The sequence below is a fragment of the Varroa destructor genome, unplaced genomic scaffold, assembly GCF_002443255.2.
Source record: "Varroa destructor unplaced genomic scaffold, Vdes_3.0 BEIS01000003.1, whole genome shotgun sequence".
Taxonomy (NCBI): domain Eukaryota; kingdom Metazoa; phylum Arthropoda; class Arachnida; order Mesostigmata; family Varroidae; genus Varroa; species Varroa destructor.
In genome coordinates this window covers 29176290-29197902 of record NW_019211456.1, presented here as the reverse complement: position 1 = coordinate 29197902, position 21613 = coordinate 29176290, and the positions used below count along the sequence as shown (strand labels likewise).

The following is a 21613-nucleotide window of genomic DNA, read 5'->3' as shown; positions in this document are numbered from 1 at the left end:
GGTTGTTGTTACTAGATAGCCTTATATCTACATCTTATCAACCAATAGTTGTTTGGTTACTAGACACAATTCAGACCCGGAATCGGCATTCGATAAGGAGCAGTTGTCGCTGCCCCGCGTCGCCGTCATCGCACCCCGTCATAAAATTGTTGGGATTATTAAAACTCGTAGACTTCTCATTATTATCACGTATCTTCTCCTTTGTCTCCCAGTCCTCAACGCATATACCTGCGTCTAAGTATTATGACGCTTCCATCACGGAAGTGCATCTAGGCAGGCAACATACAGCAGTAGACGTAACCCATGATGTCCTAGATCACGGTGGCCTAGGGCCAATGACATTGTCCCGGGTATAGCTTAGGGGCTGTGTACTGCATATAGTGCGCGTTGCCCCGGTACAGTCACGCCGTGCATTCATTCCTCCTCCATATCACTCTCTTGTAAAGTAGAAGACAACTTAGTTAGCATTTCTGGAACAACTCCGGTTATTTGCGTCGTTCAGTAGTACGTTCAGCGGTACTAACAGGAACAGCAGCAATTGTGCCAACCATTTCCATTTCTGGCCAACCCCTTTTGGTTTCCTTCCGATTTGGGTCTAGTATGCTAACTTATTTTTTTTCGTTAGGTGGTCGATTGTTGACTGCCTGTGTCTGCAGGGGATGCAGCGATGGCGTCGACGAGTCTTACGGCGGCCGGGGAGCGGCGTTGCTAGTTTGACCCACCATTACCATTACAGTTACGACTACCAATAAATTACCCACCAACTAGAACCCCTTCCCTTGGTATTCCACTCTTTTTCCTGCCGGCTCTCTTTGTTTAACTCACATACAGCTGTCCCGGTTAGGCTTGCGCGCCCATACGGGAATGGGTTGACAGTTTTCTGACTCAAGTCCAAGACGGTAGCGTTCGTCAGTTCTAGACAGACCTACTCATCTGTTGTAGGTTGTTGCCATTGATGTTTCCATGAGATGGTATTATGGAAAATGGTATTAACTATAGAGTGAGTTCTTTGATGTTTGATGTTTTCATTTCGAAACACGTAGAGATTAAGTAAGAGTTAATCTGAACAAGAAAAAACGAGAAAAACAAATATCTAGATATATGTTTAGATTCAAGCGATTCGAACTAATTTACAACCTGTCGATTTAAGCAAAAGGCAGTTTAATCTGGGTTAACAAATATATTATTCTGCTGTTTTGTTCTAAGTTACAAGGTTAACGAGTGCGTGTTATACTAGAGTCCTGATGTTTTTGCCAAATTCGTTTTTGGCCTTGCGCCCTGACCTAGACCTTAGTAAAACTGATGAATTTTGATTATAAATAAGTTTCGCGAATTTGAAATCTACGTCTATTGAGGCAGAGTATATTTTAATTCAAGAAAAATAAAACAGAAGCAATAGGTTTGTACGAGTTTGTGTGAATTTAGAAAAATATTAGCTCTGTAAATATCCCTATGTGTTTCCGAAGCTACTGTGTAATTACTGTGCCTTTGAGTGTTGCCAATAATCTACACACTTCATGGGGTTTTAAAAGTGATAAACGAGGCACAATTTGGCTGTGCATATTGTCTTTGCTTCGACGCGTTCTTTTTTTCGGTTTTTCTTCTCATCGTGTACCCAATATTTATAACCTAAAGAAGGGGGTCAGACACTTAGGCCAGAATACGTCTATTTAGAAGACCGAATCCAGCAACGTCGACCCCAAGCTTTGCGTAAGCTCTGTTATGATCATGTAGGTTTGTACAAGTTTATTGTATTAAATGTTAGTTATATATGCCAGGTATTCTACAATTATCATACAACGTACGTACATATATATCTATCCGGTCGCACAATTTGTAACAGCATTTTTTGGGTCATTCGGCGTTGGCCAAGTACATTAAACCCATTCTTGTCCTACAGAGACAAAAGTGATTCTTTCAAAATGGCTAATAGTATATCAAGAACACATAATTCCCGTGGTGCGCCTTCCCTTCCTATGCACACTTATAGTTAAGCCACTTGGTTCGACTGTTAAAATAGTTTTCAATACATTTACCTATAATCGATAAATAATTATCGATGAGTAGACGCAAAAAAGTATTAGCTCAATATGTATGTTAGAATAGCTCATATGTAAGATATGTCTCTTGCGGACTTGACCAGCTCCATGAGCGTTTTTGCTTCCGCTATATGGGCTTTTGCAGCGCTACAAGATTATAGGCTCGAGTGCTCAATTAGAACAGGTTTGAGTGCTTATCTCATTATCTCTCTTTTTGAAATTAAGGTGGGTTGCTATTAAGAAGTAGTGGGCAGGTAAAACAGTGATAATAATACCAAACCAAGTCAATAAAAGAACAGTATTTTGTCCTTAACTAATAGTAGTATTGAGACTCTGCCACACCTGATACCGTCAAGCCCTTTTTTAGAAGGAAAGACATCAGTTTTCATGTTTGTTGGTACAAATTCAATATTTATAAATCAGAAAAATCTACGGCAAACAGGTAAGCGTAAATATGCTAAAAAGTCGCAGTAGAAAAGCGAATGATTGTTGTTTTTATTGTCATTACTAACATTGTTATTACTGTTACTACATATTCTTCTGGTGGAATGTCGTTGTTTTTACATGTAATAGTATTATATGACTGCAATCGATGCGTATTTCGTGTATTGTGGAATGCTGGCTGTATGTTTGATTCGACGTACTGCACGTAGCATTAGACGTCAAACCGTCGACGGTTCTTACTCCCTTTGAGCGAATGAGAGGCAGCACCAAACGAGAAAGTTAGACTATTCCACGCGAGTAGCTGCTTCCAATCTACGCTCGGTTTGAGCGGATATTGTCCCATCCGATCGAGCCGGTGGCGGCGGCGGCATACGACCCTTCCACCCGCTTCGAATACTCCATCGGCTGTAGTTCGATATCGCGCAGCGTACGACATAATTTCAGTTTCAGATTGTTACCCTTTCCGCGTATCGCTCAAGTTGACTGTTGTGAATATCCCAGAAAGAACTTCCTGTTGCTAATGCAGTGTGTATTAGCTTTATTGCATCATTGTATTCGGCTGAAATGATAGACCTCAAGTGGTCCGGTCGGAAGATACGTACTGGTCTATAATTTTTGCTTTTCACATTAACGTTAGAGAACCGCCGATAGAATAACTTCTAGTTTTTCTCCAATTTTTCTGTTCAGTAGCTCATTCCAACGGCTAATGGCACGGTAGACACTCTGATCTCTAGGAAAAACGACGACGTGACGAACTTGTCACTTAAATAAAGCCTGGACGCATAAGCCAGTGAACGGTGTTGATACGAACTTATGTACGTCCTTTATAAGACCCGGCAAGTCGAATTCTTTGTAGCTCGACAGATATTTCACTATACGTGTCGAATAATTAAATCAACCATGTCGTATATGTGACCAGTCGTTTGCAGCCGACACAAGGAAGTAAAAAGGTTTTTTCTCAAATAATTTCAGGAAAAATCAACCTTATAGGGTTTCTACATTGTAAAAACGTTAGCAGTAGGCCTGGTTGGCAGCTAAGACACATATTTGGTTCAGGAATATCTTGTATTTAGATGTGTACATCGCTGCGAATATCAGTAACAATTACTCAAATGTTTGCCGCTATCAATGATTGTATTGGAACATCTGGTTTACCCTGTCAGTGAACTTTAGCCGTGAAATGTAGTCGGCAAAAAAATAGAGAACAGTTTCATACGTCTCCGTCTCTGCTGCCAAACAGGACTTCTCAAATAGGGACAAAACCACTAATCCGGGTAATGGGCAGTATCTGTTTCAATAGTATACACAATGGATAAAGTATCTATTGTGTATACTATTATCTAATTAATGTGTACTACCGTCCTAAAGGACCTGTGGCATGCGTAGCGTCCTTCGTATATGGGTTAGACGATTGTCAGAGTCGGCATCGTGCTTATAAAAAACCAGTACATAGTGAATACATAGTGAACCAGTACATAGAAATTTATTACGACTAAAATATTTTTGGCTACACTCTTGTTGAATAAAGCTGTCGTTATTTTTTACCTACAATATTTAGTTCTTATTTGTACTTACGTGGTTTGCCGGGAAACGTCTCCTTCAGACGAACCAATTTGTCCTAATTTAGTAACAGCTCAGATAGTTTTTTTATTATTTAAATTAATATTTCACACGTTTCACAATATTTTTTTAAGCGTAAAATTTTTCTTATAGATCTATTTTTAGTTTATGAAGTTCGAGCAGTGTACGTATCACGCAAACTACGACTATGCTTTTCTTTCGGAAGCCGCCGCTGTATTGATATAGCATCAGGAAGTTAGAAACTAAATGTACTAATGAAACTTCACTGCAATATACTAGTTAGTACGTACAATGTCTAGTAATATGAAAAATGTCTTTCTATTTGTAGAGGATCTTTATAACGTCGCCGTTTATTCGAACATTAAGTCATATGGAAGATGTCTATCTTCGTAGAATGAGCTATTGAAATTGAGTAGAAGTACCGTGTTGTTGCCTCTCGAACAGTTCCACTAAATGTTTATTGCTTTAGCAATATTCACATAATAGATGAAATCTTAATTTTCTTTATAATAATAGCTTAAAAGAGTTTTTAGAAAAATAAATTACGCTCTTCTTTCTGATCGGCTGAAAGGCTTCTCGATTGTTTAAAGCCTTAATGTGCCTTCAATTTTTCCTTCATTTCTAAAAATGTTTTTAAGTTCGATGTTGACTTTTGAAGATATACAATTCTTTAACTGCTAGCGTATGTTCTTTTAGACTCTAAATCAACCTTTGAAGCTGATTTCCACCGATCGATTGATTCTACACCAGCATATTTCACGAGCACGGGGGAAAGGACATTCCAAGTAGATTGATGCTAGAGCGCACTGCAGTGACTTAACCTGATCGATCGACGCTTACGAAGGCCGATCCGGTTAAAAATTCAGTTAAGATGCTAGTTTCAAAGGTTCTGCTTGCAATCTTAGCTTGAGGTGCATGCTAGCCCTCTGTATGAGAAACGAGCGGTCACTTGGAAAACTCAACTTGAGTGTGAAACTAGTTTTTCAGAAGGGAACTTGTGGAAAGAGGCAAACTGCCGCAGCCTCATATAATTATTCCGTTCTAACCTAAGCAGACTGTCGATGTAACGCGTAGATTGCTTTCAAAGAATGCAGATCGTCTACAAATCAAAAGCAATTTGGGGCGGATTCTGTTGGCGCTCGCCTTTGGTAAGCAACCAAGCGAGGAACACATAGCGACCTTAACGCCTCGAGCCAGACAGTTAATCTTGAAAAGAATAGAAATAGATCAGTAGGCTTTACTGAGAAGTAGGTTCTGTTGTTTATGAAACTAGCTTATTTTTGTTTATTAAGTTATGGATTGTTTATTAAACGACTACAGTTTTCACAAGGTTCGAAGTTTATCAGTGCGTTTTTGAAGGGGTCAACGAGAAGATTTTCACAACGCTGTTTTTGTCAATAAACAATCACGTTCTAGAACTTCTTCGACTTGAATATCGATCGCGTTCGCTGATCATCAGTTGTAATACAGTTGGCGATTTCGTGTTATGTTTGCTAGCCCCCAATATGTTAACGTTTGTCTTACTGAATCCCCATCAAAAAGTGATATCGGGCACGATAAAGACTCGACGATAAGACAAAGCCTTAACTAACACAGCATATTCACTTACTTAACTAATTTCAAGGCAAGTGGCAGTGTAAACCTTTCCTGTTTCCGCTCCTTCGTCCTGCAATGTCCTGCTTGCATCCTGGTCTTTGCTTGTCCATCGGCGGTAGTAGTGATGCTGGTTGTGATACTATATTAGAAGCAGGAGCATGTTTGGTCGGCTGCCCAGCCTGTGTCTCATCAGGGTTGGTTCTAATTCTCCTTGGAAAGAACGCAGCTGATCACAGACGATCATGCGCCCACCGGAAGTTACTCATACACTCAAATTCAGTTAGCCAGAGGTAGATGAATAAAGAGACAACGTTCAATGTCTAGTTTAGACCTTTGCGCAGGCCTTCTGTGAAAGCTACTAGCCCACTTTAAACAAGCATGGCCCGACTCGTTTAGAGCTCATGCCACCACAGACATCAAATCCCCTTAGAGTAGAACAGATTGCTCATTGGTCCTCTTTGTCGCTGCTGTCGTGCGAGGCAAACATGGAAACAACCTAAAGGTTTTTCACTGCCCTGGCAAAATGACCAAGTTGAAAGGGTAGCTGGTTACTAAATAGAACGCAAACATTCAAGTTCATATAAGGTACAGTTTTCGCTTGCACAAAGTTTAGCTAGCTCGCCATAGTTAATACCACTATAAAATCTCCAATTCGGTTGAATAAATTTAACAAATGTCTGAGTAAATGCTTTTCTTCTACCTAGACATATCTTATTGTCTTCGTTCGCTGACTTATGCCGCTTTTTTGAGCTCTTTCCGACTTCTCGTAGCTCTGGTTCAATTAAATACATTGTTTAAAAAGTTTACTCATATATATATATATAGTAATTAACAGCGCGTAAACAATGCGTTGTGCTCGATATTTCTAATGCATATTATATACAACTACGATTTCGTACTTCGTACGTCTCACACGTGGATAATTTAACACATTTCCTATCTGCCAAATCTTACATTTCTTTAAGATACGTAAGTTGACTTCGTCATATATATACATATGGTTGCTAGCCGTAGTTACAGTAACTTGCGAATGCAGTTCAAGGCTTGTTTCCTCCGTGATTACCCTGACTTTTCCACTGGCTTTTCTCAACGAGTCTAGTGGCACGACCAGCCTGTAGCCGACGGTCGTCCGTTCGTTTCTGTGCTATTATTGTATTAATCAGAAACATTCATTTGATTTGCCCCCCCTTAAGCAGCTTTGTTCTACAACCACTACTGGCTGGAAGTAACTCTAAGCTGACGGGTTTCTCCCTGCTTTAACCCAGCCCATTGAAACGAGGCAGGATTACAGCTGAGTCTGGACAATCCTTTACTGCGTGCATGATGACACCATGACATCCGCTTCCTGCCCGCTCAAGGGTATGTTGATCCTTAGATTCTTCTTTGTCAGACGGATTTACGTCGTGATGCCCTAATTGCTTCGTTAGCAGTGACGTCACAAAATATGATTTCGGTTTAACTAGGAACCGCTTATTTCAAGAGGCTAGTAGTCTATGAAGATTATATAACGCATCTTTCGATATTTGTTTTCTTTTGGGAATTTTTAAACTCTAATAACCGAACAAATTTGTGGGCTAAACAATATCTGGCTTACCATCATGCACTAACATTTTTGGTATACTTGTACGTCAAATTTACTATACTTTGGTTATTCTCGAGTAGTGCTATCATCTTACGAGTCTATTATGCTTATTGACTAACATTTGTCTATGAATTTTAGCCGATAACACAAACAATTCTAATACGTCTAGTACGAATGGTATATCGCAACGCAAATGATAGCTAAGTTATCAACGGAAGCACTGCGATACAACTTACCCAATTTTGTAAGGTAGCGTGATCCTTGTCATAATTTTGCCAGATGTCCGCTTTGTTTGAAGAGCTGTACGCGGATCTCCATGACAACTGATCACTTTTTCGGGAAGAAAAGCCCCGAAACCTGCGGCGTGAACCACTAGAATTTGATAATAAACGCGAAGATCTGACCAATATTAATTGAAACTTTTTACGGGAAATTCGGAAGCAATTTAGGTAATTAATACAAAAACAGAACACTTATAATGCAGGTACTTCGGTGTACTCGACTGTTGTTTAAATAAGGATGAACAATAATTTTTTCTAAACATGTGTTTGTTTCCTTGGCTATTTATTCTAGACGTATCTGGATGTAAGCAAAAAGTCCTGCTTCTCCACAGGATTCACCACCGGATAATTGGGTCGTATCTCTATTGGTTTTAACAGCTATACCAATATAGGTATCATACGTCAACTACTAGTGCTTCCTATTCTCTATCATCTTAATCTACTGAGTCTTCCGCGAATATCTCTACCATTTACTAGATTTTTATAGCGTACAATACTAAATTCACAACAGCTGTCTTAAGGTTGCGTTTTAAGCGAAAAACATTGAACTGAAGCTTACATATCATCTAAAAACAAAACCTTTAATTTATACATTACACGAGCTAATCATCTCATGAACAACGTATACGAGAGAAAACTAACATGAGTTTTGCAAATAGCCACTCCAATGTAAACTGGCCGCTTTATAAGAAAGTGTGACTGTCTCATTTCCAGCAGTCGTCGTCGTCGTCGACGTCGACGGCAAAATTCCAGTCGTGCGTTCGGGTCCTGTATCTTTGTGTATGTGTGTCTGAATAGAAAGCCGAAGTATATCATCGTTCGGGGTCCATGCGTCTTCTCCTTCATCGCTTCGTAGCGTCACGCAGTGCCTGTGCCGAAGCGACGAGGCCCTGCAGAGACAAGCTGTCAACCTCAAGTAAGCAGCTAACATCGGCGTTCAGCATAGCGAATATACTTCGCGAGAAGGCTCCAAAAGCTCTAGCAGTTATTATAGCCACAAACCGACTATGGTATGCGACAGGCTCTTTGTTCCCCATGGTACGCGCACACGTCCGGCGGCCTGAGAAGAGAGAGACACGTAACGCTCTTACATGCTCGAACAGAAAGACAGTCAGTCGAGTAACTCTACTATTCGCTATAGCAATTTACCGCCGTCGTCGTCGTCGTCGGCGCCGCTTTAACACAACAGCAAGCTGCCACTATTGTCACAGTGGAAGAGGCAACTTTCAAGTATATCATCCGAAACGCCAACTCACATTTAGCGTGGGGCCGGTGGTGCTCCATGCAGAGGGTGCTACTAGTTGGAACATTAGAAAAGGGATTTACAGGGGGTGAATATATTGCAGAAGCAGGGGGAAGGCAACGACAACGCCAACGGCGACGACAGTACAGACGATGACGATTACAATACCAAAGCGATACGCGTTAAAAAAAGTCTTAAGTGCACTTCCAGAATCCAAGTCCTGTACGTTGCGGTTAGTGAGAACTTGTCTATCCAGACATCTAAAGTTAAAACCAATCTTAACTTACCTATAACCTTGCTCCTTCACATTCCTAGTATTGCTTGTTTTTCATAGTGTTTGGTTGCAATAGGAGCGGCCACGTAGTGACGGGAGTTCAGTATGAATGTAAAGACCTCGTGGAAGCTGACTGCCAGCAAGTGGAGTGCATTGGGCGACTGTATAGTAGAAGCACGACGACCGTTGTTACTATCTAAGCTCGTGGCGATCGTCGCTAGGTGCCGTTGGATTGGCCTGACAAACAGAGTTCAAAATCTATAATTTTAATCATGAAAAAAAAATGATATAGCCGAGTTAGAATTCTCTTTCTTAGAATATATAATATTTTTATAATTTTTAATATAAAGATGCATCAATGGTATGAGTGTTTCGCGAATGCCATGCTCTAACGTTGGGTGACAAAACAGTCTTTTGTTGAACTACAACACTACGGTGCTTATCCTCACGAGCATCATACGTCTGAAAGCCTCGAACAGCAATGTCTAGTGGTTTCATTCGGGAAAAAAAAAAACAGTATATTGATGGAAGCGTATAAGAATAGCTTTGGAAAAAACCGGCGGCGACGCTGCTCTCCGGATTCTAATGCGTACACTACTTGCTATAGCCTCACTCTTAAAAACGTCAACGTTTTTGAGCTTTCGGTCAACTGTAAAGAAGCGACCTTGCTAAACGTTAGTTTGGGCAACCATTCTAGGAACAGCCGACAAAGAAAGGAATGGTCGACAGAAGCTGCTTTTCAATCCAATTCGATAAACCAGCTTAATAATCATCTATATTATTTTCGCAACAGTTACACACAGGTAGGACATCTTCCGTACACTCTTTTTAAAGCACAAAGTGATTAATTTTTTTCACTAGAACGAATATACAATGATGTTCCCCCTTCAGCTTCTACTGCCGGCTTGATTCTTTTTGTTCTACATGCTTCAGCGGAAAGCACTAGCTAAACGGCACTAGTGGCAACAGCAGGAAGCAAACGCCGTTTCTTGTATAAAGTCAGTGCGTGTTGTTTGCTTCCTTCCACAAGCTAAATTTCTTCCGGCGTACGCAGAAGAAGAGCCCTGCAATGGCTGCTCTTTGCCGGACAGCTGCTCTACCAGAATATGTTTGTTCTCGTTTGTCGTCCGGCTGATGTCTGCGACTAAAGTTGGCCTTTTAACGTCTCTCAGTGGTCGCACTTGCTGACTAAAGCGCTGCCTTGCTTTATGTTCCATCGATGAGCGAGAATTGCTTCTTCTGGCATCGCTGCCATTACTTCTGCTTCCTCTCCCTGCAGTCTCTTACTGTCGCTGCAACACTTCTGCCGGTTTTGCTGTTGTCGTCCATAGAGGTTGAAGTGGGAAGAAATGGAGCTATAGTCACTTCAGCTTTTAGTGCGCTCGGCGCCCCCGTGTACGTCACCACAACGTAAATAGAGACATGTGCTACGGGCCAGTGGACAACATGACAAAAGGCGATAGAGGGTAGAACGGCGACGGATGCGGCGCCGAAGCCCACAGCAGTTGCAATGGACGACAGACCTGCCGACCATTAACCATCTTTCTGCGACCGTCAAATGCAAAAGCACTAGAACTTACGGTAAAGTACTACTCTCGCCTGCAGCTAGCTTTCTACTTTTAGATAGACTTCTATCGGTGCTGGTGCTGCAGTTTTTTTTTTACTTCTTTTTTCCTTCGAAAGCAAGGTCTGAACGCGCGTCGCGGGCCGGTAGCCTTACGAATAACGAATCAGGTACCTGTATTTTTACTTGGGTCCTGTGCCAAACTCGACAAAACTTTGTGGCTAGAACAGGCTAATAGAAAGTGAGTCAGGATGACAAAAAGGAAGCGGTGATTCCCATACCTCGCCATGCTGAAATTTGCATCCACCGCCTGAGGTGCTCGGTGGGGTTTCGAAAGGTTTGATCAGTCCTCGCCCACAAAACGGCACTTAGTTTTTAATTTATCGGAATGCATAAGTGCGTTTAAGTTTGAAATAAGTAACGCTTTTGTGAAAAGTTGTGGCCAATAGCGCTAAATAAAAGAAACTGACTATTATGCAGATGAGGAGATATAACTCGAACAACAGTAACCTTGAGTCAATAAAAACGACGTTTAAAACAAATCAGTTCAGTAAGTTTCGTTCCCGTGATAGCTTAGTGGGTAGCGTATTTGCTTGCTAATATTAAGGACGCTTGCGGTATAAGTTCGAATCCGCCCATAGACACACATCGTTTCATGGTAAGAGCTTATCGTCTGTCTGATGCCATGCTTAACGGCGATACCGGACGTAAAACCTGAAGCATAGAGGATATTGGAACTAAATAGCTTTCCTCCTCCCAAAGTAATAGTTGCCTTCGCGGGAAGGGATGGCTCAGAAGGTTGATAGTCGTCGGCTGGGCTTCGTGTCTATCTGGTATATAGACGCACTTTGTTTCACACTGGCAGTCCGCCGCCTGATAAAGTACCTAACGACGGTATCGGACGTACCCCTGAAAATATTTAGATCTTGCTTACATGCTTACCGAATAATTGCAAGTAGGTAACTTCTAGAATTTTATTACATAATGTGAATTGCTGAGATAAGAAATAACATTCGATGCGTAAATGCCCTTTATTGTTTGCTGATCTGCTAACATTATGTTTTTTTACCGATTTTTCGACATTTTGCGTCTTTGAGTTTTTTTTTGATCTGGTATAATAAACACTTTTAACGAGTAAACAAGTACTTGGTTAGCGGATGCAGCTTATGCGCCCCCGTTATGAAGTCACATAATGACAGGAGATACTCGAACAAGTTTCACGACAATAATTCAGTATGGTGCTGTAGATAACATTTGAACATCATTATTTATCTTGACGATGAAGCTAAGTAGATCTATGAAACTCTTGCGGCCAAACGATGAGCTGTTCGTAGGCGGAGCGTATCGGCTTATTGGGAGATTACAGACAACGATGTCTGCAATGGAGATCGTGGAGCAGCCGCGTAAATATAACATTATAAATTAGATTTTTTTACCTAATTATTTAATCATACCTTCGTCAAGGAAATCGTAGCGGACCTATTTTAAGGCAGCTTCAGAGACTTCATAAGCAAGGACCATACATAACATAAACACTAATTGACTCAAGTTTTATCACTTACCATTTTGTCATGATAATTTCCACAAGCCGAAGTATCTCACAAATATTTGTCCTAGTAGGATAATATCTATAGGTGTCCAATAAAAAGCGCTCGTTCTTTGCGGCGAACGAGCCGTGCGTCTCTATCCGTGGAGAAGTTGACGTATGAAAATATCGATCGGCCAAGGGAGCCAAACAACGAAAGAATCAGAAATGAAAAGGGGAGGCAAGAAGCTGAAAAGCGTGAATCTAAAATGTGGAACGTCGAGTAAAACGAGGCAATCGTATCAGGTGACAAAAGTAGGGGAAGTCGACGAGAAGAAAAAGAGCAGGCAAACGACGATTCGGAATGAGTGTAGAGTAGAGTTCGCCCGTCTATGAAACGTCTGAAAGCGAAAATGTCGAATTGGTGTCAACGGCACTAGGACCAAAACTGACACAAGCCACCCTTCACGTTGTGCTCGCACGCTTGAACGAACCGAACGGTGCCATCTAGCGAGCAACCAACTCACAAAGGTCCTTAGTCCCATCACTTCTGTTCTTGGTGGCGTGCCAATCCTGCAACTTGGCAGGCCTAGCCGCTCCGTCTCCGGCTCGTCCGCTAGATATCCAGTTTAGGCCAAGGGGAGACCGAAAACCAGACACCTCTCTTTTGTTTTCAGTTACTGCGCTAGTACGTGAATAGCTTCTTTGCTTTTTCGCTCCTTAGCGAGTCAGAGTGGAAGGAGTCTCTGAAGTGCCAGCAGAATCATTTATCTCCTTTTTTTTTTCCAGAACACGGAAGGAGTCAACAAGTCAGTAGGAAAAGGACGAAGGAACTGTAACTCAAGCGAGCTGACGCAGGCGCAGCTACAGTCAACGTTCGAAAGGTGCTAGTCGCCTGCTGCTTCGCCACCACGAGCCACCAAAGTAGGTCGTGGCCTAAGCTAAGCCGCTATAGACGCGGCACGGAAACGAAGACCAAAAGACTAGAGCAAACAAAAAGGTCCTTTTGTTTTCTGTTGATTTACCAAAATGCTAATCTTGAGCGAAGGGGTCCGAAACCTATTTAAAGTATCAAGGCAATGAAGCAATAAAAAGAAGAAAAATAAAAACACGACAATAGAAAAATATTGAATAGTCAATTTAGTTTTACTTTAAAGAATATTTTGTAACCGTTCAGAGAAGTAGGCGTTGAAGAAGTAGTTTAAGCTAGTCCGTAACGTAAACACAACTATAAAGTAGTTTAGATATCGGCATATAGAAAACATACTCTGAACGTCTTTTATAACGGAAAACATAATCGAAGAGCACTACACAAACAGGAGTCAATTGATGAAAGTCAATATTACAGCGTATGATAAAATACGTTATTTTATTAAGGGTCGTGAATATTTCTTTATAATACTTAGGTGTTAATTGCTTATTTCAACACAATACAAAAGTAGTAGCGGAAATAAATACAAATCCGCATGGAGAATGCAACAATTTCCAAGCTAAATTTTGCGTTAATGATTTGTCATGTTTTTTCTTTCGTCTAGTCAATGGTATGGGTCGCTGTCGTTAGCTATTCGCTTCCTGTGTGGCGGTCGTCTGCTTAACCATGGTCGCTCAGGCTCGACGGTGTCCACGTTTGAAGCTTTCAAGGGCTGACCATTCTCTATGCTTCGCTCATCATCTATTAATAATATAACACGCCTTAACGCGGCGCCCGACTTCCAGTGCAGACAGCTGTTTTGCCACTTTGTAGAGAACTTATTTGCAAGCCATGCACGTCTTCCGGACGACACAGTCCCGAAGTGCCTGAAAAGTGGCGGAACACTAAGTGCCTTACTGCCACCGAATGCCGGCCTGATTCTCACAAGAGGCTTATTTTGTGCGTTCAAAAATGATAGACTTCGCTCAATGGGATCCAACAATGAGTCGAACAAACTTCCAGGTTACCTGGCTTCTTAATGTTCGCGTGAATAGTAAGGTGAAGATAGAATTATCGACTTGTAGCCGTAGCACGAAATAGGAAAAGATCCACAGTTATATACAGGGAAAACGAATAAATTACTCGACGTTATTATAAAGCAGAGCTGTGATAGATAAACGATCTATTTTTGTTCACCCCAATGTATTAATTTGACAGTTCTTGCTATATATATATATATATATAGCAGGGGTTTGTTACGATTTACCAACTTTCGAACAACTCGCAGTGAAATACATCGGACGATTTGCCTAAAAAGAAGAGATGTGAAGGACGAGCAGCGGTTTCATGGCACAGACTGTGCGCGATGTGACACATTAAAGATTCTCTTTGAAAAGAAAACTCGATAAGGGCAACACTAATTATGAAGATATTTTCGAATCTTAATATTGTAAAGAAAAGCTCGCGAAGCAAATGACACCGAAATTAAAAATCGTATACACCGTAACGTTATCTGTAAATGGCACGTGAATATCAGGTTTGAGTATATGTCAAGTACTGAACGTGTCGCAGAGCGTAAAATAAACGTTATTAATACATAATAGGCTTTTTTTAAAGCGAGTTAAACATCCAATCTTGTATATTTGGGCAAACATATTTAGAAACATATGATTTTTCTTAGATTCAAATGCCCCAAGTCACTTCTTAAATTGTCCTTTAGCCGATATTATCTTTAGATGTCGCTAATAATACTTATCTCCTTCATCGTTCAGCTGGAACGCACCGAATTCTAAAGAAAATATTTCGTCAAATAGATTTAAAATAGGGGTTACAGATGAACTTCTAATGTATAGATGCTTCTTTGGATCAAGACTTTGTTTTTTGTTAATCGAACACAATAAATGGGGCCCATTTGCTGTAGGCTCGTAGGTGGGGTCGTATTCCATAACGGGGCACATAATTGTTAACTAACGTAAACTAAATTTTATATTTTTTAACTTTTTTCTCAAATATTTATGCACGGCTCTACTCCGTGAAGGCATCGTAAACATCTCTATAGTGATCAAGGGATACTGTTTCAGCTCCATTGTAAATGTGCTCGTCGTGACCGTATAAAATTTGAGTTCGTCTAAAGAGGGAAAAGAGAGTCAACGGCACACTGGTAATACCCGCGCGAAACCTGTATGACTTACTTGTGTTTGTTGCTTACATTCCTGGTTTTTCAAGTGTCAAAACAGGTGTTGCAATTACCGCACGAGCTTTAAGTTAATATTATAGATTTCTAGTTGGTTCTTGAACCTTTAGGGAGCCTCTTGTCCCTTTTTACGCTTATTTAATGGTCCTCATTTCAATTAATATTACTGCCCTGAAGGCTATAATATCATGTGAAGCTTAGCAAGTTCTGCGTACTACGTAGTTTGATGTCCGTTCGAGGGATCGTGGGAGAAAAACTGACCCCAACGGGAATTGCACCTAACACCCCGAAAGCGGTGTTCGCCTCAATGGTGAAGTTGACGCGACGACTACAAAGACCGAACATACATACGAAACTTAATCGGCTGCAGTTTCGTGCTGTCCGTGTTGACGAACTTCACATTCGATGTCGCGACGAGTTCTTGTTGTCAAACCTGCTTCACTCCATACCTTCCATCGTTTAGACGTTTCGTCGCAAGTAACCGGGCTGGAAGGTGCGCAATGTACTCCTGTATAATGGACTTCACATACGCAATCTATGGCGGTCTTTTTTTTTTCTTATTAACGCTTCTCGCTAGTGCAACCGATTGTCCGTGGCATATAGACTTTTGGAGATCGGAAATAGTCGGCATAACTTAGTATGCATATGATGCAGTGCGATCTATCCATTTGACGCGGCAGCAATATCAGAATGTGTATAGAAGTAACTACGGAAAGATGTTTTGCTTGAACAATCAGATTGCCAGCAGCGCAGGCTTCAATAATATAATTCAAGCGCGTATTATTAAATACTGTATTACGTTATTCATAATAAAGAGTGCAATTTTCTAGCACACGCTGAACTGTTCACTTCTATTAGGAACTTCGTTTCGTATTAGGGGCCAACCGTCTGTCTGATGGAGTGCCCAACGGCGATACCGGACGTAAAACTCGAAACATCGTTGGGTTAGTGATAGTTCTTTTTCCAAGAAAGCTGTAAAACTGTACAATGTAATCTGCATTGTTTTGATAAAAACCTATACTATAATATCTAAGTATACATCTTGTCACAATAAACCAACTACTTTTCGGACAACATATTTTTAACACCAATAGTGCCACACCAACATCCCATTGAGCGAAGCTGTCACTGAACCACCGCATCACATGTTGTGAGAATCTCTGTGAAGCACGTCATTATAAATCGCACAACAGTCGATCGCGTTTGACTAAAGATTCAGAGAAAACTTAACAAACCATATTCCAGAAGCCCCCTCATATCTCTAAGATATTTGGTTTTTTATTACGTTTTTACGGTATCGAAAGACGTAGTGTTGTATTCCAGTCTATCATGATTTACTTATCTTAGCGTCATGTTGTTTTGCGAACTGTAAGAGGACTGCACTACTTGAGTGGCGTGAGTATCGCCTGGACCCTCAGTGAGGATTTTCTTAGGGCCTCGTTCTCATTAGCAACTTCTCTCTAACTATATATGCCCACGTACATACAAGTAGAGCAAAGATGAAGAGCAACCAGCTAAAGGAATAGATGAGTGCTACGACACGATGCTTTTAGCTGATGAGCTACTAAGTTCGCCGAAATGCAAGTGAGCCGATTCGCTACCGTCGCCGATGGCGCCATCCGCTTCACTGCTGGCCCTGCTTTGCAGTTTGTTGTCACTGAAGTGGCTGCTACGAACCAAAAGAGAAAAGTCTGGAGAAACACAGAGTAGCAGGATAAGGCTGTGTCGAGGAAAGGCCACGACGTTGCCCCTTGTCGTCTAATGGCTATAGCTGGGAATGAACGAGAACGAGTCCTAACCACAGAGAGGCGACAGTTAGGAACGGAGAGCGGAAGACAGAAAAAAGCAAAGCAGGCCAAAGCCTGGAAGCCGAAGGTCGGTTAAATTGTGCCAACACACACACGATGGCCAAGAGGACGGAGGCTGTAGCAATCGTACGGGTTGTAGTACATGAGAACGGGACATTGCCATGGAGTTGTATTCGGGGACGCCATCGCTATCGTGACCATTGTTGACGTTGTCGCCATCTTCCGTAGCTTATTTTCCATAGAAAGCCTGTCCGAGTAGAGATACATGGCACACAGTAGGATTGTGCTGCTGCTGTTACTGCGAAAAAGATTGCACGTCTCCCATTACCCTTCATTGCCTTCGGACGACCCATTCTCATGCTCTTACCGAAAAGATGGAGGGGGCGTGTAGGTGGAACTGCAACGGAGGATAAGATGCAAATGGCACTCTTTGGCATTTAGGAGCCCGTTCTGCTTCGCTAAGGGCCACCGTCGAATAATCACCACGCCAAACATCCCCCACTGCACCGGCGACTTGGCCGCCGCCACCGTTGTCGCCGCAAGCGCTCGACACCCCAGCGACATGTTATACGTTTGTTCAGCGCGACGAGTGGTGGAGTACAATGGGACGCATGATGAAAGAACGATAGTACAATATGGCAGTTACGCTACTGATAACGCGCATCAGGCGGAAGCAAAAGAGGCAAATGGATTACAAGGAGAACCCCTATCACCCCTCAAACTGCAACCCAAATACGCGTGCACACAAACGCATGGATATAAGGACTTTGGATCACACACTTCTGCTGCAAACAGGACAAGAATGTCGAACGGATATCTGTGCTTAGGTACCACAGCACATGGATCCTTATCGAAGTGGCGATACAGGGCTTCGGTTTGTTCCAGGTAGACACGGAAATATTCCATTACTGTCGAAAGAAATGCTTGGTTTCCGTTACCGTTTTCCGTGGAAAACATAAATATGTATACGATAAAGTGCAAGTGTTATATGTCTAATGTTGTCTTTAATTGCAACCCTTACGCTGGAAGCTAGGCCTTGTCTGAAAACACAAGAATAGATTTTGTTGCACAAGGTCGGATTGTGGTTCGAGAGCGAAATAAATCAAATTGGCGAGGAACTACACGTAAAGCAAATACTCGATTTTTACAGGAGAGTATGATCATTACTAGTACACCATTTCGTGACCAAACTGAATCGGGTAAATAGATTACTTCGCTGAATGCAAGAAGCTTTAAAGGAGCAATCAAATTTACACTGAGCCATTATGTAGAATTTTCGATCTAGCCACTTGCGAGTTATACTCAAATCAGGAGGCCATGGCCATCTCAACATTGTTTCTACAATACGTCCTTGGTCAGAGATCGTACTAGATTTGGGTTGGTGGTCAATATTTTGCGCTGTCGTCTCATCAACGCACTATTCACGTTTTATGACCCTTACTTAACGGAAACGCCTCGAACAACAATACAACACCGGATGTACAGATACGCTTCTGTCCACGTTGTTGTAAACATATATCATGCGCACCAGGCGACCTGTTAAGTATCAATGTGTTCGGAAGCTTGGCGTTACATTTGACTAATCTCGCCACTATAAGATCGCCTGTGGCGCTGTTCCTCTCAATGAAAGCAGATCTTTATAATCAACAAAGAAATGTCCACGATCCATACTGAAACAGAGATTAAGTCTCCGGACCCTGATTTTCAAGGTGCCTCGAACGTATCGGGCAGCTATCATGCAGCTGCGGTCATGCCGTCCCCGTCGGCTGGCGCAATGCCAGCTGCTGTCTCAAAACCCTGTGGCAGTGCCTTTCGTCTGCCTTTGTTCAAAGAACACTACCGATTTATCTTGAATACATATTACCAGTCGTAACGAGAAACTTTCCTACCGGCAGTTGCAATTATTTTATGGAGAAAGGTCTGAACGGATCTGGGTACTTCATCAAAGCCGGAGACTTAAACTTTATTATTTATACTTGTAAATACAGAGACAAGTGCATTAATATGGCTAGTAATACGTTGACTTTTGAGCTGAAAGAATAATCAGCATATAACGGTAATTATAAAAACCAGGGTACCATGCTTCTAAATGTCTGGCGTTATCTTTATATCGCCCTAATGGACTGCGAAAGGTAGGGAAAGCGGGATATAAAGAAATTCTACCAATAAATAACGATGTCTATAGTAATGATTATTACGTTAGCATTGTTACTCCGCGGTGCAATACCAACACCAACTTGTTTGCATATGTTTTATATAGACTATAACAAGTAGCAACAATATATCATTTGTATCACCCTGCTCGGTGCGAGTCGAAGACAGATTTATCCATTTCAATCTTTCGCAAACGCATTTAACGAGCCTTCTGTGTTTTTGTACCTTTACACAATAGCGGCCGTTGTATGCAGGTATCAGTTTAGTTTTCATATCCTGTATATGCAGCGCACAGATGTGCCATAAAAATGTCGTATTGGTACACATTATGCCCTCTAGCTCAAGATTAACTGTGTTGTCATCACTAATAGTTGTACCCAAAGATTCAGTTATCGCCGGGCTACCATAGGGCATGATAACTGAAGAGTCTTGCCCCGACATCTTCTTGTCTTCTGCTATAAATATTACTAGCCTTGATTCGTTACAGTCACGTATTAAATGTAATCCTAAAGCCCTTCTCGGCTTTCCTCTCCCTATGCTCTTTTTCTAGCCTTTCTCTAAATGGCGACGGTGTATGTCGATGGCAAATAGTAACAGGATGGACCCGATTTTTCAAGAAGCATGAGGGCCTATCGATGTCTTGTGTGCGCGGCTTTACTAGATGGCTGTGCGTTCAGTCTTTCGGCACCTTAGAGACCAACGAATTGATTACAGTATATTTGCCACCCTTTTTCTACTAAGTAACCTATTCCCTTTACTACTATTCGCATCACGACCCAAAACTGTTGGTCTGAGTGATCGAAACCGAAGGCTACAGCTGTAGGTACCGCTACGAGACCCGAGGCGGGCCCCAAGGGCCTCATATTAGGGGCAACGATGTACGACTAGAAACTGCGTGATAATATTTTATTCTTAGGGAGATGCATTCAGATGCCCGGGGCCTCAGGTGTGTTAAAACGGCCTCTTCCGCCTGCGCGATGATTCCGTTAGGAGAAGATAGCTTTCATAGTCATGCTCAACGTCGATTGTGATGGTGGCCAAAGACAACAGCGGACGTGGTTATATATGTAAACAGTACGTTGGTACGGATTTCTTCCAGTCAGAGGTAAAGCGAGAATATAAACATACGCACATACAAGCGTACATACGCTCACAGCTCAGAGACATATCCGTTTCATAAACAATAGGAATAGTAACGACGTGAAAGCTATAATATAATTGGATTTAATTGTTAATTCGTACTAGATCTGTTCGGCTGTCGGAAGAACAGAGTTTTTGCGCAGCGTATCCATGTCACGCTTATGATCTAGCCTACCAAATGGTTACGGCTACACTGGCCAAGATTAAACGTTAAGGATCAATCGTCCACTTTTGTCAGTCTCGGATCGCCCATACAATAGCCCGCTGCTTCCGCTTTCCAAAAGGTAGATCGATATTTTCGGTAACGTTTCATATAACATAATCGAACAAATATAAGAAGGCAAATATGGCAAAACCACAGTTTTTAATAGCTGTTTTCAGCCAATTCTAAATCTATTGAAAATAAGCGCCATGGAAAGTAGGAAGGAAATTGCGGTACCACAAATTAGAAACGACCATCATTCGGTAGTTCTTCGCTGAGACGAGTATTTTCATACGTATACCAATATCTACATGTTCATCTATTCCTGTTTCTTTAAAACATTCCGTTTTTCAATAATCCTTGTTAATGTGAGTTACAGAAAAACAAATATGTATATTTTACTTTCAATATCTGCCCCCCCTAAAGCGTTGTTGAATAAGGTCGCCACCGGTCAACACCATAGCGTAACATATGTTTGCCTTCGGCCTTTGACTAGCGTTGTTAAGCAGAAATATTGATTTTACATATAGAGACATGTAGCATGTATAATTTGACTAGATTTAGAGACTAATGAGTAAAGATAGATTAGGAAAACAGAAGCACATATATACTGACTTATGGTCTTAAAATAGTCTACTGTTTCCGTAGAAAATAACCAATCCGAATCGCCATTATCCATTGCGTACATTCTAAATATTCGTTGCTTACTTCCGTATATTGCCACCGACCCTGTCTAAGCCTCGCCTGAGTCTTTCCATATTTCCGAGGTGGCTTCTGTGTGGACTTTCGTGTCGTCTATCATCGACGACGTCGCCATGGTGAAGGTAGCATTAAGCTTGTACGTATCGGGATAGACGCCTTTTTTCCTCTAATTGTTTTAAGATAAAAAAATGTTAGAGTGCGCACACACAGCAACATTGTGGCGAGCGGGTTATGTAGCGGTGGGAAACGCCGTAATATTTTTGTTGCCTGGTGTCTCGAGGGGCCTCATGTTTCCCGAAGATAAAAGCGGCTCCTTTTTCTCGATTTGGTACACAAACTCTATTAAGTGTTTGTTGGCCGGTCGGTGTCTACAT

General features: G+C 41.6%; 1 protein-coding gene across 4 annotated transcripts in view; it reads right to left on the bottom strand.

Annotated features, from left to right (window-relative positions):
- Positions 1–4412: 4412 nt before the first annotated feature.
- The window catches only part of LOC111248010 (uncharacterized), an 81366-nt gene continuing 64165 nt past the window's right edge, over positions 4413–21613 (bottom strand). For all 4 annotated transcript variants that reach the window (XM_086984253.1, XM_086984254.1, XM_086984252.1 and 1 more), the window contains 4 exons: positions 9054–9277; positions 8166–8583; positions 7479–7614; positions 4413–7078 (listed from right to left, as the gene is read on the bottom strand). In XM_086984253.1, coding sequence (XP_086840379.1) covers positions 7072–7078; positions 7479–7614; positions 8166–8454 — 432 coding nt within the window. In that variant the 5' untranslated portion in view covers positions 8455–8583; positions 9054–9277 and the 3' untranslated portion in view covers positions 4413–7071. The remainder of the gene's footprint in view (positions 7079–7478; positions 7615–8165; positions 8584–9053; positions 9278–21613) is intronic.